General features: G+C 38.8%; 1 protein-coding gene across 1 annotated transcript in view; it reads right to left on the minus strand.

The window, feature by feature from the left end:
* uba7 (ubiquitin-like modifier activating enzyme 7) overlaps positions 1-20641 on the minus strand; it is a 28500-nt gene that overhangs the window by 2069 nt on the left and 5790 nt on the right. Inside the window, exons 15-22 of the mRNA XM_067503529.1 lie at positions 20039-20103; positions 18346-18556; positions 16668-16742; positions 15614-15815; positions 15434-15525; positions 13783-13875; positions 12610-12801; positions 651-752 (exon numbers count right to left, since the gene is read on the minus strand). Coding sequence (XP_067359630.1) covers positions 651-752; positions 12610-12801; positions 13783-13875; positions 15434-15525; positions 15614-15815; positions 16668-16742; positions 18346-18556; positions 20039-20103 — 1032 coding nt within the window. The remainder of the gene's footprint in view (positions 1-650; positions 753-12609; positions 12802-13782; positions 13876-15433; positions 15526-15613; positions 15816-16667; positions 16743-18345; positions 18557-20038; positions 20104-20641) is intronic.

Consider the following 20641-nt stretch of genomic DNA (forward strand, 5'->3'; position numbering starts at 1 on the left):
CAAAAGGCATAAAAAGAGACCAGAATGTAATGTTCCCTGCATGCATCTACAAAGAAAATCTATAGAGCTAAAGGTCTGTTGATGAACTGTGGCCTTAAACAACTCCAGCAGTTCAGGAAGCTCAGACAGTCAAAGGTTAAATGAAAGCTAGAGTAAAATAAGCACACGTGCCAATTTATTTTCCCTTTGCCTCTTCAGAAGAAATTCCAACGAATTTCATAAACCAAATTTTTGTTCAGGCAAGTGTCTGCAAAAAATACAGAGTGGAAGTCATGTGCAAAAACAAGTTTATACTAAACCACAGGGCAGGTTTCTGGGTTATGGTTTATCTTTTATGTGTGATTTTACATTTTATTCTGGATTACCATGCCAAAGCAGCGACTTTGTAAATGGAACAGGAGCACACCTTTATCTCAGCTCTTATTCACATAATGAATCACATACAAATTGGGGAAATAGTTCTTCATGATGGCAAAAAAAGTCCCAAAGTTTAGAGTTTAGGTGTAAAGTGGCCCGTCATATACACTGTCATATAAGAATTGACATCATATACAGTGAAGGAAGGTAAACATGCATAAAAGTTGCAGTAAGTAACTATGGGTGTGAAGAAAGTGTGTGTTTCCTTGCTGAGAGGGATAAGGAGGGTGCACCTTGATATACTGAAGTAGCTCCCCCAAGGTCATTTCCTGCTGACCGCCACGTCTGCCCTCAACAAGGAAGTCATCCCACATGGTGTATTTCTCTCCTGCGACCTGCCGATAGATATGTTACATACGCCCACACACACACACACACACACACACACACACACACACACACACACACACACACACACACACACACACACACACACACACACACACACACAAAAAGATGACAGATGAAGTACTATGTGCTGCAAGGGATGCACACAAAAGTCCAGGACTCTTGCAGAGAGACAGACTGCATTTTAGAATGCCACCGCATGGACCTTAACAAGCTACAATGAGGTCAAGAAGGTGCTTCCCCATATATGAAGGAGTGACCCCAATGGTTTTTTCATGTTTTCATCTATTTACTTCTGCAGTTTTACAGTGATCCTGTGCTAAACTAAAATACATCATGCAGCCATGCCAGTGTAGTGTCAAGTGTATTTTGGGGTGGGTGAGCAAAGTTGTCAGAATGTTGCTTTTAAAACCTGCATCTTTGTGAATCTGTTGCTCTAGGCAGTGAAATAACAACACATAAATTCTAGCAGACATCAAACACCTTGGAAAACTGCACAGGTAACTGAAGTTTGAGCTTTTTTCTGAACCTAATAAAGTTCTTTGTGCAATCTGTGCAATCTGTGTTAAAGAAATACTTGAAATGTGGCTCTGTAGTTATTGTAAATCCTTTAGATTGAAAAGTGTTACAGCTAAAATTACACTTACTTGGCTAAAATTAAATGACCTGTGATAGTGTCCATTTATATTTAGGCGTAATACAAATCATACCAAGAGGGTGATGTTTTTTTCAGTTGTTAGCTGGAAAGTATTAGATACAAGACAAATATAATGAATCTGTAGTGAAAATAAATGTTAACAGACATAGTCATAACTTCATATAAAATAGCTCTTTCCTCTGCCTCAGGCGCTACTCTAAAGCACTGCCATCACCTCACACCCCATGAGGTCAGATTTTAGGATGGATGGCCTGATAGTGTCAACTACTTCAAGTCAGTATTGCAATAGAACCAACCTTTGACCCTCAAACAAACACAGAATACACAGTCCTGACACCCATACAGATCAATTTAACCTTTGCAAACATAAAGACAATTGTTTCTGCTGCCACTGAACAGATAGTATTCATCACGACAACCTTAACATTATAATCCACACGTGTAAGACCTAAGGAAAATATCACCTGACCTAAAATGAGGCAGAATTCCTCACATGCAGAAAAAATGTCAAAATATGTCAGTTAGGCAGGCGACCCCGCTTTCACAGTAGCTGGAAAGAGAAATAGTGAAGATCAAAACTTGGCTTGAGATGTGAATACCAAAACTCCAGCTAAACCTGGGTCCAATTATCTCTGCTCCAGCAGCCAAGGGGAACTTTCGGCTGCCCTTCACAACACCCCCCACTTATGGGTTTTGGGGCTATGGAGACACACTCAGGGCATACTTCTTCTAAAGGCTGACTGGGTGTCTAGATCCTTTGTCCCTGTTTTCAGAACATTTTGCTTGCAAGATGCACACCTTACCCCTGGTCGTGTTGGCTTCTTTAATGTTTATTCAAAGTAAATTATCAGAAGGACCCACATTTTCCACAAGAAGAACACAAGTCTGAAATGCACACAATGTAAAAATGATCTTGCAAAGGCAAAGTTACTGTGGGTCTAAAAAATGGACATTGTTTTTTACTAGTCACATGACAGATTTTCATTAGTATTTTAGTGTGTAGATGCAGCTTTTACACAATGCAAACACACAGGCTATTTTTACTGCTCTCCTCCCTTCCTCTCCACAACTTGGGCAGGGACCTGAAGTAAATGAATTCCATCAGTCCATTTGTGGTGTGACGTCAACTATTCAGCAAATATATAGAATGGAATTTTTTTTTTTAAATGCTGGAACCAAAGTGGCTGCGTGAAACAATGATAAATTGTTACCAACATGCACAACTACAGTCTCTTTTTACCATGGAACTTAGACATAAACAAAAATCCCCAATGACCAATCCCTATTTATCTCTGGGGAAAGAGTCGAAACACGAAACAGAGAGTTACTGTTTTCTGTATATACATACAGACACTTTAATATAATCCATCCACCCAATCTTCTGTTGTGGGGTTGTGGGGTATCCAAGCTGCAATGGGCAAGAGGCGAGGTACATCCAAGATAAGTCACCAGTCTGTCACAGGACATTTATTTATTGTTTTTGTATTTATTATAGTTTATTAGTTATTTAGCCAGCTGCAGTCATAAAAGACAAGTCAAAAGGAAAAGCTATTTATTTAACATCACATACAGTATAAGTTCATTATAGGGAAATTGTAGTGTAGAATTACTATCTGAGTGGTCATCTGTAGAAATGAACACAGGCTGACAACACTGTGTCAAGTGCTAATTGGTGACAATTCCTTGCTGGTCACCTGATTTGAAAATTATTTTTGCAAATTTCAATTGTTTGAGGCTAAATGCTTTCAAATATGTTTCTTGGGAGAACAAGTTTAAACGTAAACACAGTGACAAACAGCCTCAAGTCCTCAAGATTCAGGGTGGCTGAACTGCAGTGAGTGGTACTTCAGAAGATCGGGAGAAGACAAATGGCCACTTCATGGGCCTGAGTGTAGTGAAGCCATAGCACTAGGCCTATATATCTGTCCTCCGACTGCGACGCGGTGGGAGGCCAGCCAAATCTCCCATCTGCTCCACATACTCTATTGTACTCTGTACTGTAAATGGAACTTTAAACTTCCCCAAAACATGACACAGCTAATCTTTCCAAAACACTGAAGAAGCACATGATGCTACAAGCGTCATATTTTTATCAGCACTATGGGAAATAACAGAAAAGGTAATAGCACTGTTTTCTTTGTGAATTATTCATGAAATGTGATCTGATTTTCACAAAGTACAATATTTCTAAGATGATAAAACAGAGTCATAATCTTCCATTTCTTTATTGAAAAAACCCATTTAACATACAAAGTGATGGTAGGAAAAGTAAGGGCAACACTACACTAAGCTTCTAATGTCACTAAATGGCATTGGGAGTTAGGTGTTAGCAAACCTGCAGTCAAATAAATAAAACAAGATTTGGTTGTGTGTTTTAGAACTTCCTCAACTTAGAAAAGCACAATCAAACGGTGTCAGTCTGCTAATTACAAGCAGCATCAGCTGATGTTAATCGCATCTCATGAAAAAAAACATCTCAGAAGTCCTACAATTAAACTTTAACAGTCTTCATTTAGATGTGTTACAGAGTAATCTAGAAAATTTAACATATCCATCCTTCCACATTTACACATACTGTCTGTAAGTGGAGATGGTTTAATACTGTGACTACTGTCTATAGAAGTGGGGGCCCAGCCAAGATCACGAGATACAAACTGAGGTAAAAAAAAAAAGAACCAGTGAAAGGTAAAGATTTGAAGGATTCTTTGGAGTTAGAGGACCTCTATTTGTATGTCAGCCATTCACAAAAGATTGAACAGACACAAAGTGTGGCCCAGGCAGAGCTGAGACCTCACCCACATTTACTTAATTTCATTACACCTAGTCCAAAGAACAATAAATCAAAAATTGTCCTTAAACAGTAATGTTCAGTAAAATGTCATCTCCAATTTCAACAGCCGACTTTAGAGACCTCATCACAAAGTAATTTTTCCAGTGAGTCTTTCCAATAAGTCTGAAAGACTGTGAATGCATGAAACAAGAGGTGACCAAATCTCACCATCACCGTCAGGGCCCACGATCGAACATCCTGTTAAAGTTACTAAATAAATTTGTTTATTATTGACTTTAAAAACAGAACATTTGTCTGCTCTAACACACCACATGCCATTGTTACCGTTACCATTAATTCCGTTTTTAACTAATCATGTATGTTAATATGTCTATTAAATGACTCTAATAGACTTTAGTTTTATGGTTTTAATAACAGTTACTGTCACAGGTTTGCAATATTAAGGCTTATAAGATTTAGCATTATCTCATTTTGGTTGGATCTCAGAAAATTCAGAAACACAACTAGGGCAGTAAACAACACATTTAAACCTGATACATAAAATAAGTCTCTTATGATAACAAGGGAAAGAGATTGATGTAGTCCCAAAATAGACTGAATTTATGTGGGGACATGAGAATGTAGTACAGCCACAGGAAGTGAACCTGATAAGGAAAAAGAATGAATCCCAGTCTGAATGGCACACAGTCATGCTGACCATTTTGCACAGGTCACTGCATTTGCAATAAAACCATAATGTTTCTATCTTGCCCTTTAAAACAATGGTGCTTTTTTGGAGCCAGGAAGCTGGGATCAGAATGGAAACCTTGATAAGTTGACATGCCTGCAGTTTGCTGGGAAAAAAAAAAAACAGTCCTGCAGAGGCTTGCTCCTGCCCCAGCTTCATTATCTGGACAGAATCCCAACATTAGAAACATTTTTACAATGTGCTGTGGCTAGAAGCCTGTTTCTTCAAAGCCAAGTCTTTCCTTTGGAGGCCTTCAAAGTGAGCTTTAGAAGAGGCAGATGGAGGATCTGTGTGGTCCTGTAGGTCATATTTTCATCCTAACATCTTTTAACTTACTTTACCATTCTTTTGTAGAAAACTAGTAACTTTTGACTGAGAACTCCTCCTAATTTATTTTTTCACAGCACATACAGTAGTGATGTCATTGGCTACACATGTATACACTTAGGTAATTTAGGGTCCACTGGTTTTTGAAGTAGATCAGTTTGTGCCTTTGTTCGTAGGTTGAAAGTAATTTGTAGTAAAAGATCAAATTTCTTTAATGTCACTAAAACTGAGCTAAAATGTACAATAATTTAAGAAAACTGACAACATACAAAAGGAAAAAAAATATTTTTAAATGTACATCTATGAAATTTCTTTCATGTTACAAGTACTCAGTTTACAGAAAACATACTGTATGTATAATCAATTTCCTCTTTTTGGTATTGACTTTACTCATCCAGTATAAAAAGGCCTTCCTTTACGTCACAGCACAAACCCAGTGGTGATGCACATACTGCCAGTGAGGTCACTACACCAATGGATGGAAGTTTACAGCTGTAAACAGTCTGCAAGGTCACCCGAATGTTGATGGAAATTATAGTACGTCTGTCTAAATGTATGTCAGTGTGTGTGTGTGTGTGTGTCTGTGTGCACATACTGTTTGTGTCAGACTTTAAAAGAGAGAAAGCCTGGACAGTTACGCTGTACTGTATATGTAGTGTTTGAGCTAGTATGTCAGATAGCAAAATAACGTGAGGTGTCCCCATGTCCTGTAACTGTTTTTCAAAGCTACATTCTTTCTGTATATAATATTCCTTTGTATTATATTATACAAATATTTGTATTTCTGGCTTCCAGATTTAACCATTTTCATGATTTATCTCACCTTGACTACACCACTGAAAATCATAGTCGTGTTAAGTTTGTCCTTTTAAAAAAAAAGTTTAAATTGTCTTTTTTGAATATATTTATTTTCTTTTATAAAGCGAAATAGCACTTCCGTGCCAAATGTGACATTTGTCTGATCAGGAGTGTTGACTGCTACCTGATCACTATTGATCACTGCTCTCTTTGGGCTGTGATGAAGAGACAGATGGCTGGGACCCCCAACTGCTCATGCCAGCCCTCAGCAATTGTTTGCCTAACACCCCAGAGAATAGACAAAATACAAGCCTTACACACTGCCTACATAAGAAATACTCCAGGGGAGTTTGCTTTAAAGACTGTTGGAACTGAATATGTAATTGCATGTTTTAAAGGCTGACTAATAGAATGGATCAGGGTGGAGAAACAGGAGTAGTACTAACTTTACTGAAGATTACAGAGTATTATTATATTATTACAGATAATATAGATGCCAAACAATAAGATAACAATGCTTTCTACTTGCATTTCTGATGGTTCATTACAAATCAAGTTTACACTGGTACACACAGCTTCCGGGGAATGACCATAAAGTTCTCACATGCTTACACTAATGTCCTTCAGAACAAAAGCCCTTCTCTCACCGACTTTGCAGAGTGGTATGTCACACACATAGCTTCCAGATGGACTTACTGACATGTTTTCCCCTCAGGGCTTCACATAGCTGTGTAAACCCACTGGTGAAGAAATTCAGTACTACAGACTTTTACCTCCACTGAATACTATAGTATGAGAGGTGTGCAATACCAATACTTAAAAGACCCTAAATATTCATGAAATTTGGATGTCTGGACCTTGTCTGGAAGGAAAAACTCCTGAAACACTCCTCCTCAACTAATGCAGACTAAAAAGCCCTTTGCTTTTGAAAGGTTTCTATTGACGTGTAAAACAACAAACAGAATCGCAATGTGGTTGTCTTTCAAATGAGAAGATAGCAGCTCTCCACATGACTGAAAGTACCCGGAGGCACAAGCCCAAGTCAGTAAGGCTGGATTCACACTGGCATTTGCACTGAATAACATATGGAAACAAGGTTAAATGGTTTACACCATGTGTCGTCATCTAAAGAGGTGCTGCACTGACTCATCACACACATGGAAGCTTGGCTTGCATTGTTTGGATTCAAGGCTTCTCTTGGAGCCTGAAAGAAATAATTAATGAAATTTAAATGCACTTTGATTTGAAGTTGTTCAAATATATGATGCATGGATACTACCTTACTACAATTAGCACATAGTGTTTAATGTCACTGGGACAAAGCTATTACACACAGGCCACAACATTAACATCATCTGGCATCTTTTAATGTTATTGTGGACAGAGGTCAGTATGGGAAAATGTAATGCTGGCCATGATCTGCAGTGGTTGTTGTGCATGGTGCTGCGGACCCGCAGGCTGATCAGAGTGCTCGTGCTGACCCCTGTCCTCCAAACCATTAAAACCAATAGGTGATAGTAATGTTGTTCCTCACTGGTGTATCAACAAATGTCCCGTGGACAGATATCAGTTTCACAATGTGGCAATGTGGCCAGTGTGCCCTGTATTACTAAATCCCAATCTGTAGTACTGATCATATGATGTAATAATCAAAGGTCCCACTCTGGTTACACTTATTTGCAAAAGGATGCACTGGAGCAACATATTGATATTTGCAGGTAAATATTTTCTTTAGTTCTTAGCGGGTAATTTATCATATGTTTGTCAAGACAAAAAGTAGCTTGCAATAATGAACGCTTAATCAGTTAAATTAAAGCTGCAACTTCTCAAATCCAACAGAGAAAATATTCCATTACTCAGTTTTACATCAAGGGCACTTTTAAACCTGTTGAAAAAGAAAGTATAAAGAAATACCAAAAGTGTCACTAAGTTAATCCTGACAATTTAAATTTTGTTTTACGTAAATCAAGTACTTTAACCACCAGTATCAGTACTTTAAACACTGCAATACAACACAATCCTACAGAAATTCTAGACCAAGGTGGATACATATAATCTTGTTAATCCTATCTAGTGCCAACACAAAAGTGAAATTTATATTGCTTCAATTTTAAAACTTGCCTCCCTTAAATATGTTTGAGATGTTTACTCATTTATGTGATTCAACCTGTCAGATATCGGTCTACATCTGGTTTTATACAAATAAACAGGTACAGAAATAATATTTTGCTCATGTTGTAAAAGGGAAGGTGATTATCAATGGGGAACTAAAGAGCACCAGTAACAGAACAATATAGTATAAAACAATAAACGAATAAACAACATAAGGCTGAACACACAAATACCACTACCAACAACAAAATGAAACCTTGGAAAAGAACAGAAGGCACAAGCCATCAGTGTTGATCACAGATTACTCATTATCCCGTGAGCACTATTCGTGCCAGCATCTTGAATTACAAACACAATGCAGCTCCATGCTAGAGTTCCCGGAGGAGCACTGAGAGCCTTGGTGGATCATGTTCACCCTGTTTCTTTACTGGCACCGTCTTAGAAGACCAACACAGATTCAACCACATGTGAGGCAAATCTCCCCCTTTGTTGTTCTGTTTCTCTCTCAAACCCAGTCCCTGTTATTTGTGCGACAGATGTGTGACCTTCAATTATATAAGTGCTCAAATCACAAAGCTGCAGGTTTTGCTTTCTACATCTAAGCCACCATACAACCACCATGGATTGAATGTCTACTCAACCAAAGCACCACCATCATTGCGTCTTCCTGATTTATGAATGCACACAAATACATCAAGTATATTTTTTCCTGAGCAACTTGTGAATGAAGTTATTAAAAGCAGAGCTGCAGCAGATCAACACAATATTCCTGCCTCCTTCTGGTGCTCTGTCAACCAGCAAGATCACACAAACTGTATCGCTCTCTGGGAAATCTGGTTTCAAAACATTGCTTCCTGTGAAGGCAGGAAATCACCATAATTTTTGCAGGCACTTAACAAAGAACCAGTGTGTGCCTTCACTTTTCAGTGGCTTCCTTGGGATGAGGAGCCTTGCCTCCAACACTGTTAATTCAATTAGAAAGTGAAAGGGCAAGTTGAGAAAAGGGTCATTAAGGAAGCATGAAAGGGCATTAAGTTAAGACCTGCATGTGGAGGATGTGTGCACAGACCTTGGAAAAGGAAGTATTTGTGTGGCACACAACCAGCAGGCAGCCCCAGCAGAAAAGAAAAGACAACATACTGTACTTTGGTACAGGATGTTGGGCAGGCTGGAGCTGGAGGGGCTGAGGACAGAGCTATTTAACACCCAGCTGAAACATGTCTTCCTCTGCCTTGGGTGATGTTTCACTAAGGGTACAGCTTAGTTCCCGCTGTAGGAGCAGAGTACTAATTAACCTGTGCTGCTCTTGAAATATCCTTTAATGTCTTGAGAGTCATCAGGCATGCATTGTCTGCACATGATCTGCAGTGAACCTAAGCTAACTTGCTGTACAACTCTTTTCAACTACTTGCTATTGTACACTGTGTATGTCACTAGACAGTGTGTCACTGTCTAATTTCACAGCTTCAGTAATTATTCTTTTTAAGATGACAACAATAGCATGTAAACTGGCAGCAGCAGAGTTAGAAGGAAAAGACTCCGGTCCTAAAGCTGTGGTGATAACACCTGAGCCAATTAAAACCTTTTACGCTTTTCATAGCTTTCCAAAAGCATTTAATGACAAATCTGTGCAGCCTGCACATTTGCTACCTCTTTAATGGCCCGTGCCTTGCCCTCCCAGCTGAAAAACATAAACACAGAACCACAGCATTGAGCAGACAAGGACAGCCTCCCATTTGTTTACATATTTCTGCCTCATTATGGAGGACAGCAGTGACTAGGAGAAGTCAAGGCGACTTCCTATTTTGGGAAACCGCTGCTCGAAAGAAACAATTTCCCGAAAATGGATTGGTATAGTAGCAAGAGGAGCAGTGGTTCATTATAGTTATAGAAGATGTAAGAAACACACTGATGATTTAATTACAACAATCATCTTACTAACACAATTTTCTGTGCCAAAGAAGGCACAGTGCAGGTTTATCTGGCAATGCTGTGATGTGGTAACCTCCACTTTGGAGGAACATTGGGTGGGCCTCCAGCACAACCAGTAAGATGTGACTGTTGTTACTTGATATTGGTGAACTGAGATTGATCCCTCAAGGGGAGCAGTCTAAGTCATTCCAAAAGTAAGCTGAACTCTTTATACTGCATGTCAGATCAGTGATATTTAACAGCTGCACGTCTGCTGTTGCCTCAAAAGCTGCCTATCAAAACTTCTCAAATAGCGATTAGAGAGATAAGAGAATATTAAATAGTGTTTTGTTACTGCTTTTGTTGCTCTGGGGTCAGATCAGTTATTTTAGGTAATTTATTTTTCTACCCTTTTCAAATTTGCACAATTTTCTACTTTGCACATATTAGTAGGGTACAGTAAAGCCTTTTTTAAATCACGTTCTTTGCTAAGAAAATGCCTTCATCGTCTTTGTCATCATCATCATTATCATTATTATCATCATATATACAAGTAAACAGCATCAGAGGACCTAAACCTTTGGCCCTTGAATGAGGTAAGATTGCATACTGCACATCATGGGAAAAAAGATCAAGAACACTTGAAAAAAAAAAGATGATGTAAGGCATAACACAAACAACCATTTCACATAAGACTTCCATAAATATGATTAAAAAGAATTGTAGCCAAGATACTCCCTGAGCGTGACATTTTACAGTTTAAAAAAACTGTCTAAATAACCATGAAAATATTTTGGTACTTTTTAGCTTCCTGTTATCGACCAGTATTGTTGGCCTATTTGTTTATGAGATGGGCAATAGTTTGGGGTCAAATGTAAAGTGGATATTAACATTCATTGGTATTTGATATAGAACTGCCATTCGATCTTGACATCTGTCTTAACATTCTTTTTGTCTTTTCAGAATTCAACAAATGTGATGAATGAATCTGGATTATATAGTACAAAAGATAGAAAGAAAAGCTGACTAATCACAAAGCTGGACTGATTGATTGTAGCTGGACTGATTAATCTAGCACCTACAATAAACACGTGTGAATACGTCACACTTGTACCTCCCACTCAGATAGCTGTTTGCGACACTGCATGTGTGTTCCTTATTTCATACTGCCTCTCAATCTTGTGCTCTCTAAGATCCTCTAAGATTGTCACCAGCCTGACCTAGAGCATTAGACAAGCCTTTTGCCTCCAGTCGTGTCCTGTCACTGTTCTGGCTCCTTGCTCTGGCTTAATAGAGGAAAGCTTAAAAGCTGATGCTGCAAAGCCTCAAAGAAAAAGTCTGGCACTAGAAAAACTGAGGTCTGCCCATCCCTGCAGCTCAACGATTCAGAACTGGAATATAAACCCTCTGGCTGGCGTGATATTAGTCTGTGTGAGTGTTTGCAGTTCACAGAGTGTATCCAATGTTCAACGCTGCTTGTGCAACATTATATCAGCAAATTTTAAAAGAAAGGAAAAAAAAGATACAAGCATGCATGATTACTGACCATGCTCAGAGCCAACAACTGTGGGTACACTAGGGTCTTTCTACATAAGAGAGAGGGTCTGGAAGTGCACAGCTGCTTCTGTCATCACTGCAGCCTTTTACGCAGCTGCAGCATTTCTGCCTGTAACCAAAGCTGAAACCAGACCTACACTGTCTCACACGTATTCTCAATGCACCCTCACGTCTTGTGGGACAAAGTTAACCCACTCTCCGACCCCCACTGACCTCTGTGTATCAGAGATTCAATGCCTTCAGTGAGAAGATGGCAAGTGCAGCTCCAGTATCTGATTTCCTCTTGGGTGAGATATCAAGGGTGGAAACAGACACACCTGTAAAACTGCAGCACATTTATTTGACTAGATATCCTGTCAGATGTAAATTGTGACCCCAGGAAATTCTCAAACCCAAATGGTCCTCGCTTTCTTTGTATTTTAAAGCTATATAGCAAAACAAACTTAGTTTGACCTCACAGACCTGGTATAAACTCAATCCAAAGGTGGATTTTATGCTAAAGGAATTCTGTCTTAGGATAATAGGCTACTGTCATTTTGCTTTGAATGACAATTGTCTTGAAAGCACTAAATTTTGCAAACACAGAAGCAGATATGTCTGCTTGTGCCTTGTGCCACACACTAAAATGCCCTAAGGGTTATTAGGAGGTAGATAAAGACTTGGTTTATGTGCAAGAGATTGACAGTTGGCAGTGGTCTCTTACTTTGAGAGCAGTCATTCATGACTTAATGCTCTCCAACCACAGAGGAAGGATGTAAATCTGCAGGGAGGAAAACACATTTATCCCCAAAGTAGACAGGCTTAAATGATAAATGTCCATACAGTAAGCGTCTGTCAGGCTGTATAAAGAGCCTCACTCAGGTCCTGTAGATCACTGAACGCTTCATAGATCTCAACCCAAAACCCGCCATAATCACTAAGTGTAACTAAAAGTGGCTGTGGGACTATAGAACCATTACTCACTGTGAATTGCTGTGGCCGGCATGGCTGGGACATAACAAAGTACTGCACAGCCAGGTTGATGTAAGCCGTGCGGTAAGAGCTGATCTTCTCGTGGCCTTGCACCAGTTTGTACAGCTCCAGGCACATCAGGCCTGCCACTGCAGCTGTGGTGGTAGCTATGGCAGGGATGATTCTTCCAGCTATGCGTTTACTCTGTAAAAGAGACATGAGGTTACTTGAACCATGAACAGAATTATATATATATATATATATATATATATATATATATATATAATACTCAAGTAACTTTGAGGTACAGTATTTGTGCTATACTTGAGTAGTTCCATGCTACATAATGTTTCATCTACAGAGACAAATACTTTACATTTCCCTTTGAAGTTTAGATTTTACAGTTACTAGTTTCTTTGAATTCACAAACAAATTAAAGTAAATAGAATATATGGCCAATTTATAAGTGCTGATGCATTTTTACAGATAAAACTATTGTAGTATGTCTATTATACCTAATATATCGGGTAGAAAACATTACTTTTATATCAAGCAGCCACAACATAAAACGTAAGGTAGCACATCAGTAATCAATGCATTCAGCAATAAATACGTCAACTGACATGGGTCATGAGTGCTGATTTTTATACTTCAGATTGCAATTAATACACTTGTACTTGTGCTTCAAAAATATGAATGCAGATCTTCTTCCTTATGTTTGTTAAATAATTTGTAATAATTTTTTTCCAAACAAGATTCAACATGTGCAATTCTCTGTATGATTACTTAAGGGTAACCCTCTTTTGTCTCCCCTCGCTCAACACTAACCCTCCTCCCCACCATTCATCTGTCTCTAATGTGAGTGTCTGCAGCAGTGGCTGGTACAAGGCCTGGCTCAGGTGTCACCTCCCAGGCGACAGGTAAAGTGCTATGATTAGTCCTGCTACAGGAACAATAGATGAGCAGGCTGTTTCTGCGGCTTTAGGGCAGGTGTGCGCAGCACCAACTAAAAACATCACCCCTAGGGAGGGGGGAGCAGTCTGTGGGGTTATCCTGTTTTTCTCTAATCTACTGTACATCGACTCTCACCTCACTTTCATCTTTCTGATTTTCTTGTATGTTTTTCAAATACAATTTGAAATACAATTACATTTTGACTGATGCATTTATCCTAAAATGGCTGACCTGGTGTCGATCAGCTGCAGGGATGTCGTAGTTCTCTGCCCTTAGGTTAGAAGCAGCCACGATGTAGTCCATGTGGAAGTTAGTGTCATCATCCTGCACCAGGTAAAATGTTAAATATGTGTCTTTTATGCATAAATAACACTCCAAAATTTCCAAAACACAAACAAAATAAATGTACAGGTATTACAAGTTAAATGCATAATTACAAATGAAAAACCACGATTTCAGTCTCATGTAATATTTCAAACTCCACATTCAGAACAAAGTGCTAGAAGGCCAAGTGACATCTCCAATGACGTGACTCTGAGTAAGTCCGCTATCAACTTTGAAGGCTTTGTTGTTGTGCCCCTTAAATCACTCTGATGCATGACTTGGTCACCCCATCACAATGCAGTGGAAATCAGATTTCTGTTGTGATCGACATGACCAGTGAAGTCATGCCTCTGTTACTGTGGCACTACAAAGGCAAGGAAAGCGACTGTCACTCAGGGAGAGGTTTAGGGGCTGCGAGGAAGCTTCAAGCTGGCAACTTGATGCCTCTGAATCCCTCCTACACACATTCCATCTGTCCACAGCATGACCTGGGCATGTAGGGATAAAAATGAAAAGGAAGGGGGATTTCAGTAGTTTGGGGATCTTATTCTTATTAAACATGGCATTCGATACGCACTAAACGTGTCTCGTAATGTTTCATTACTTCTTCTTATGAGTCACTGAATTTTTTATCCAGACCTTATTGTTGCCTGAAAATCACTTTCCAACACTTCCTCAAGTTCAAAACACTTGCACTGCACTGCAACTACAGTAAGTGCACCCTTCTAGTGTTGCTTATAAGTGTTTGTTGAGCCTGAAGTACCCCACACACACACCAGTACAACCAGAGCTCAGCCACAATACAGCCACCTACAAAATAACTGGTTCTGGTAACCACCTCAGTTTTAGAGGTTTTGAAAAAGCTTCTTTGCGCTCTTTAGAAAAATCTTGATTAGGTTTGAGAAATTAAAGATTTCACTGATTTCTAAGAAAACCCAGAACACACTGGATGAACAGTCAGACAACAGGTGAACAGTACAGGTCAGAAGCAGTGGACATTTATGTTCTCTAAAGGGTCACATTACTCTCTTGTCAATAAAAAGACTTGTTTAAATGATCACTTATTGGTTTAGAGATATTTTGTGGAATTTGTTGAAGATATATGTGTATGTGTCTAGCAGCTGGGAGAACCTTTAACATTTCAAAGTCTTAGTTTGACACAGATAGTGAGGGGCATATGTTTTGTCCCAAGTTGAGTGCTGCATTTGACTAAAAGTGTGCTAAGAAAGCAGTCACATAGGCCGTTAAATTACTTTTATGTGAGTAGGCTGGTTGAACTGTTCATGTTTCTCTCATTGCAGAGAGGATGTACACTTCTAAAATAAACATGTCTTAACTCCAATCCATTATTACAGTGCCCACAAGAAAGCTCTGTTTTATGGATGTGCTGAGGACCAGCTCAGAGTTGGGTCACGGAGGATCCAAAGATGGGGAAAAAAAGAAATATTGTGAAAGAACCTATGGATTTTAGAGTAGCTCCCTGCTAAGGCTCAGCCGCCACTCTGTCTGCGGCCTCTGCAGTGTGTGCAGCAGATGTGGCGCTGCACTCTGGCCTTACTTTTTCAAAGTCGATGGGGTACATCTCCCTGGCTGAGCTTTTCAGAGAGGGTGAGGACAACTTTCCTTTCAACTCCTCAAGTCGAAATTTTTCTGTTGCAAAATACAGAGCGAATAAATTGAAGTCATTGTTGAAGGAAGTGAGGTCACAACAAAAAACATAAATGATTAAAAACATTACCTGCATTATCACTTTCCTTTTTTTTGTCCTCTTGCATCTCACTTTCAGTGAGATGAATCTTCACAGTGGACTTAGGAGTGAAGGATGGCACATGGACCTTTTCTAAGATTTGTCTGATAGAATCAGGTTGTCTTGTCCCATTGATTCTGTAGATTTGCCCGTAGAGATTAGCTGCTGCAATCACATACTCCAGATGGGTGTTCTGAAATACACAGCCAGAATATTAAGTCTAGCCGGTGGATTGTCAGCATGGGTAAAATTTAATAGCGGTCATGATTGACAGGTATGGGAGTGTATAGTTGCAGACTGATCAGATTGCTCATGCTGCCCAATAAGCATTTTCCAAAGTGAAAAAACATATAAAATATAAAATATAATCCAAGATACTTCTTTTACATGCATAGGGTAATCAAAGCTATAGAAAAGAACCAATACTAAATATAAAAAAAAAAAATGGATTGCAGTAAAACCCAGAAAGGTGAAAAAAATTGAAAAAAAATTGAGTCGGTTGAGAGGTGGTGGGGGCAGTAAGATTTTAAAGTAGTAGTGCATTAAGCCTACCTTACTTCTATGACACAATTGATCAGGGAAGTGACAACAATTCTCTCAGAAATTACCATTTTTTGTCTCTTTGAACACACACAAACCCACCCACAAAGCCACTCACCCCCCAACACACAAGCACAGTCACCATTTAACAATTACAGAAAATATTTTTCACTGCATCTGCCCCACAGCATCCATTATACTGTACGTATTTGAGCTGCATGCTGTACATTATTTGGGGTCAGCAGTCTGCCATTTAAAATCATATGCATATATGTAGAAAACAGCTTATCTGTCAAGAATGTGTGTAGAGAACAGATTTATTTATCTGACTTTTATTCTTCATTCTTCAGTGGCATTCACAGCTTAAATAAGAATCCCGTATATGGTCAGACTAAGGAAGAGCCACTATCAAACCTGATAATGAAGGAATGTCAATGGTCATCACCAAATACTGTTGCATTTTTTCAGTAACTACTGTTATAGGGCAGGGAACTGGGGAACTCACATTATTGGGGTCAAAGGTCAGTGGGTGAGGACATCTCTTGGATCCAGACCAGAAGGGTAGACCTGTAGCGGTTACCTAAAGAGAAATAGAAGAAAAATCATTTATCCCAATAATGAACCACCGAAGAACTCCAAACATATCCATTCTTAAATACTTCATAGCTCAAAATAAATAATTAACCAAACACAAATCAACACGTCTACACATCCCATTTCATATTCAGTGCACATTTAGCACCAATACATTATCTAAAAACATTCCCATTCCTTAGTCTTCTGACCCAGCAGCAGGGATACAACCTCCTCATGGCACAGCTAGACTAATATTGTTATCAGGTGTGTGTTAACTACACAATTTGTATGTCTGATAAAGGAACAAAAGGACAGAGAGCTTTGATGTTGTCAAATGGCCCATATGCTGGGAAAGAGAGTCTCCTACTTGCAGTGCCAGTTTTCACTGCAGGGGTAATTTCTAGAGCAACCAAAAGGCATCAATAACATTCTCCTTTTCACTATCAGGCTTCAGAAAGCTGAGAAGCAAAACTAAACAGTGGTTTGTCCTTAAATGGGTTGACAGCAGTTACTTTTAAAATTTATATAGTGTTCTAATGGCCTAGACGTGTGTAAATAGAAAAAGAATTATAACTAGGACAGCCCTTCTGCTGTCTCTTCCCACTCTCTCATTCTGTTTTCCTTTCTTGCATACAAGCTTCAGTCTCATGTTAAGAATCTGAAAGTTGTCTGCTGAATGTCTTTAGTTCAAATTCCATTGCTTTATGTGTGAAATTGTAAACGCACACGCACACTATTGTGTGGAGGTTTACACCCAGCAAAGCAGATGTTAAGTAAATTTGTGGTCATGTGTGATGCTTATGTACCAGTATTTGTCAGGTTGGTTTGCGGCCGTAACTGCCATTAACTGCCTTTACTTAGTTCCTCTATGCCAATTAACATCGGAAAATTTGTGGTTGAGAGTAACGTACCAAGAGCACAATAAAACTATAACTCTTTTTGGGAAACCAGGACAAAGAGAACAACGGAAGACAAAAGTATTACCAGAATGTCCACAAAGTTCCTGCAGTTGTGTTTTGATTGTTAGGCTAAACCAAACTGTTATGACATGTTCATTTTTTTTCATTAAAATTAAGATATAAAAATAGCTAATATCAACTTTTTTGTCAAGAGCTGTGTGGGGAATTCAGTGGCATGTGATAAAAACTTAAGCATACGTGAACTGAAGGAGGTCATTTTCTTTAATGAGGGTTGAAATGGTCTGTTGCTGGAGTGGAAAAAGTGTTAGTAAGGGTTTGTTTGGGTTGATACTGATCCGTGTCCCCCTCCTCCCCCTCCCCAGATGTGACAGCAACATGTGACATCACTCTGTCTGCATTTTTCACAAAACCCCCAGAGCCACTCAAGAGATATTCATCAGTAATACCTTTCAGTGGTTCAAGTTTCAAACAAGGTTGGTAGTGGTCTCAGAGCCTAGGGAAACATGCTGCATTACTCTATACTGTATACTGAGATTTGAAAAGTAAAACACTTTGATTTGTTTTCTGTTAATTGATTGGTATGCAAAGACCTCCATACACAACAGTGCCACTCTATGTCAAAAACATTTATTAGAGCTTTAACTACTTTGGGAAGAAAATGTCATTTTAACCCTAGTGTGATTTTACCTCTTTAGGAGGAAAACAGTGCAGAAGCTGGCGAATATCGTTGTTAAAAAGAGTCTCCCATTTGCAACGTGCCCAGCTCACACAGTCTTCCCAGCTTGCTGGACGCTCCCCTCCATCTTTCATATTGAACAGGCTGCTCCACACCCCCCCAAGTACCTCTAGGGCCTCAGCATCTCCGTGGCCAAGAGTCAACTCTACAAACCGTCCATCTCTGCAGGAAACAGTGCACCGATACCGTATGAATTCCTTACAGATATACAGTGAAAAGAAGGTAATAATCTTTTATCAGTTAATTCTTAAGGTATAACTTCAGGAATAAAAGTTCTTACATCTATTTTGTGGCATAGATTATTTAACTAAAGCAGAATGTTGTTAAAAGTCGAACTTTTGCGAGTACATTGGACCTGTTAAATAAAATCTGGGAAAATCATCATATAAATATTTGGTTCCATCAAGCATAGAAGAGAATGACTGAATTGTTCTTTATAAATTTGGGTGTAGTCTTACTCCTAAGGAATTTCTTTAATGCTTTGTTTTGAACTCATAGAAAAGGAAAAGGAGTGCTTTGTAAGTCTGTAGTGTGCTGGTCAGTGCAACTCTCTACGCAAATGCCTGGATAGTGGTTGCGCCACAAACATGTGCCAGCTCATCGTATGTGGTACTGCACTGGGAAAAATATTGAATCTGTTTCTGTGAACAGTTACAGCTAAACACGTCAAAACAGGAACATGGAGTCATAGTTCTGCAAAGAGCTGCATGAGATGAAGCAAACCACTATAAAACAAAAGATTCATTTACATAACCTCATTACCTGTTACTTCACTGGACTATGTCAAATAGATGACCTGTCAACTGCCCCAGAAAATTTCCAGACGGATTTTCCATGAACGCATTACAAAGAAGCGTTTCAAAGGCTTGTGAATTAAAGTGATTATTAGAGGATTCATAAAGGCATAATATGAGTTCTTATTACTAAACACTGTAATTTGAGAAGGCCTAATGGTTGCATGAACTGGCAAGCACCATTTGGTAAATCCACAAGAAAGTGTGTTAATGTGTGTTACAATCATGGGGGATTATATCAAATGTCACCAAAACAAACAGAAATCTCAAAGAGACATCTCAAAACATGGCTGGATTAAGAAGGCTCCGAGGCTTAAGTCTGAGACACAGTTTGGGTCTGGAAGCTCAAATCTGTCCCTAATGATCTTTTACATTATAATTAGGTCAATGTTTTTCGCTAAGCTCTGTGTCTTCACTCTCCTGCCATAGTTTCAGGTGTTTGACATGAATTTTAAAAAAGGAGGTTCACAAAACACTGAAAATCCTTTGACATGATATATTAGGTTTTCTGCATTAATCTAATCACTCAGTCAATTCAGAAGATGTTTCTAAACCAAAAAGGCCTCATTAGTGGAAAGATTGAGCTGCTGTCAAAGATGCATTACACACTAAAGCCTTGGCTAGACAGAATGTTTATGTAATTTTACTAGGGTTACTGCAACCACATGTTTTCCTGTTCATAAAACAAATAATGAGCGTAAACCACTTCATTAGCTTTTGTTAGTTTGCTGGAATGTTCTGTAAAAAGGCTAAAAAGCATTGTAAAAATAGTGGCAAACTGGTGAATGTACTTTTGTTGATATTTGTTGGAGTCAACAGTAAATCACAGGAGGATGATATCATATCTTACCTCAGGAAAAGATTCACATTTTCAGGTGTTTGTTTGAACAGCCCCTCAAACTGGTCTCTGGCCCACTAGAACAATTGTAATGTAAAGAAATTTTTAAATGCATGTATACATAGAAAATATTTTAAAATGGCCCCTTTTCTAGAAAAAAATTTGATACAATTGATCCAAATGAAATTGTAACTTTTATTCATTGACTTTGAGTAGTATGGATGCAAATTGGATCATTTTGAGCCATGCTAACACACTGCCTGTTTGAATGTTGAAATATAAATATGTTGTGTCAGTCAACTTTCCACCACTTTGCTCCAGATGTGAGCAAAGTGAAACTTTCATGGTCAACAATTCAATTTGGAACAATTCAATTTCGAACCTCATCAACTTCATGTTAGCATTCCACAAAGGCTTCGGGTAATTCCAGTCTTGGTATTTGGCTTTTCCCATTGCAACACCTCTGTATCATTTTGTATACCTATACAAACTTTGTAATCTTTGAATTCAAATACTGAACACTTGCTATGTAAGAATCATTTCATGTTTCAGGTTATTTAGTGCAAAATGTGTAACTCGTTTTCATTATTGCAAGGATGAATTTGGAGCGTAATT

The sequence above is a fragment of the Channa argus genome, chromosome 5, assembly GCF_033026475.1.
Source record: "Channa argus isolate prfri chromosome 5, Channa argus male v1.0, whole genome shotgun sequence".
NCBI lineage: Eukaryota > Metazoa > Chordata > Actinopteri > Anabantiformes > Channidae > Channa > Channa argus.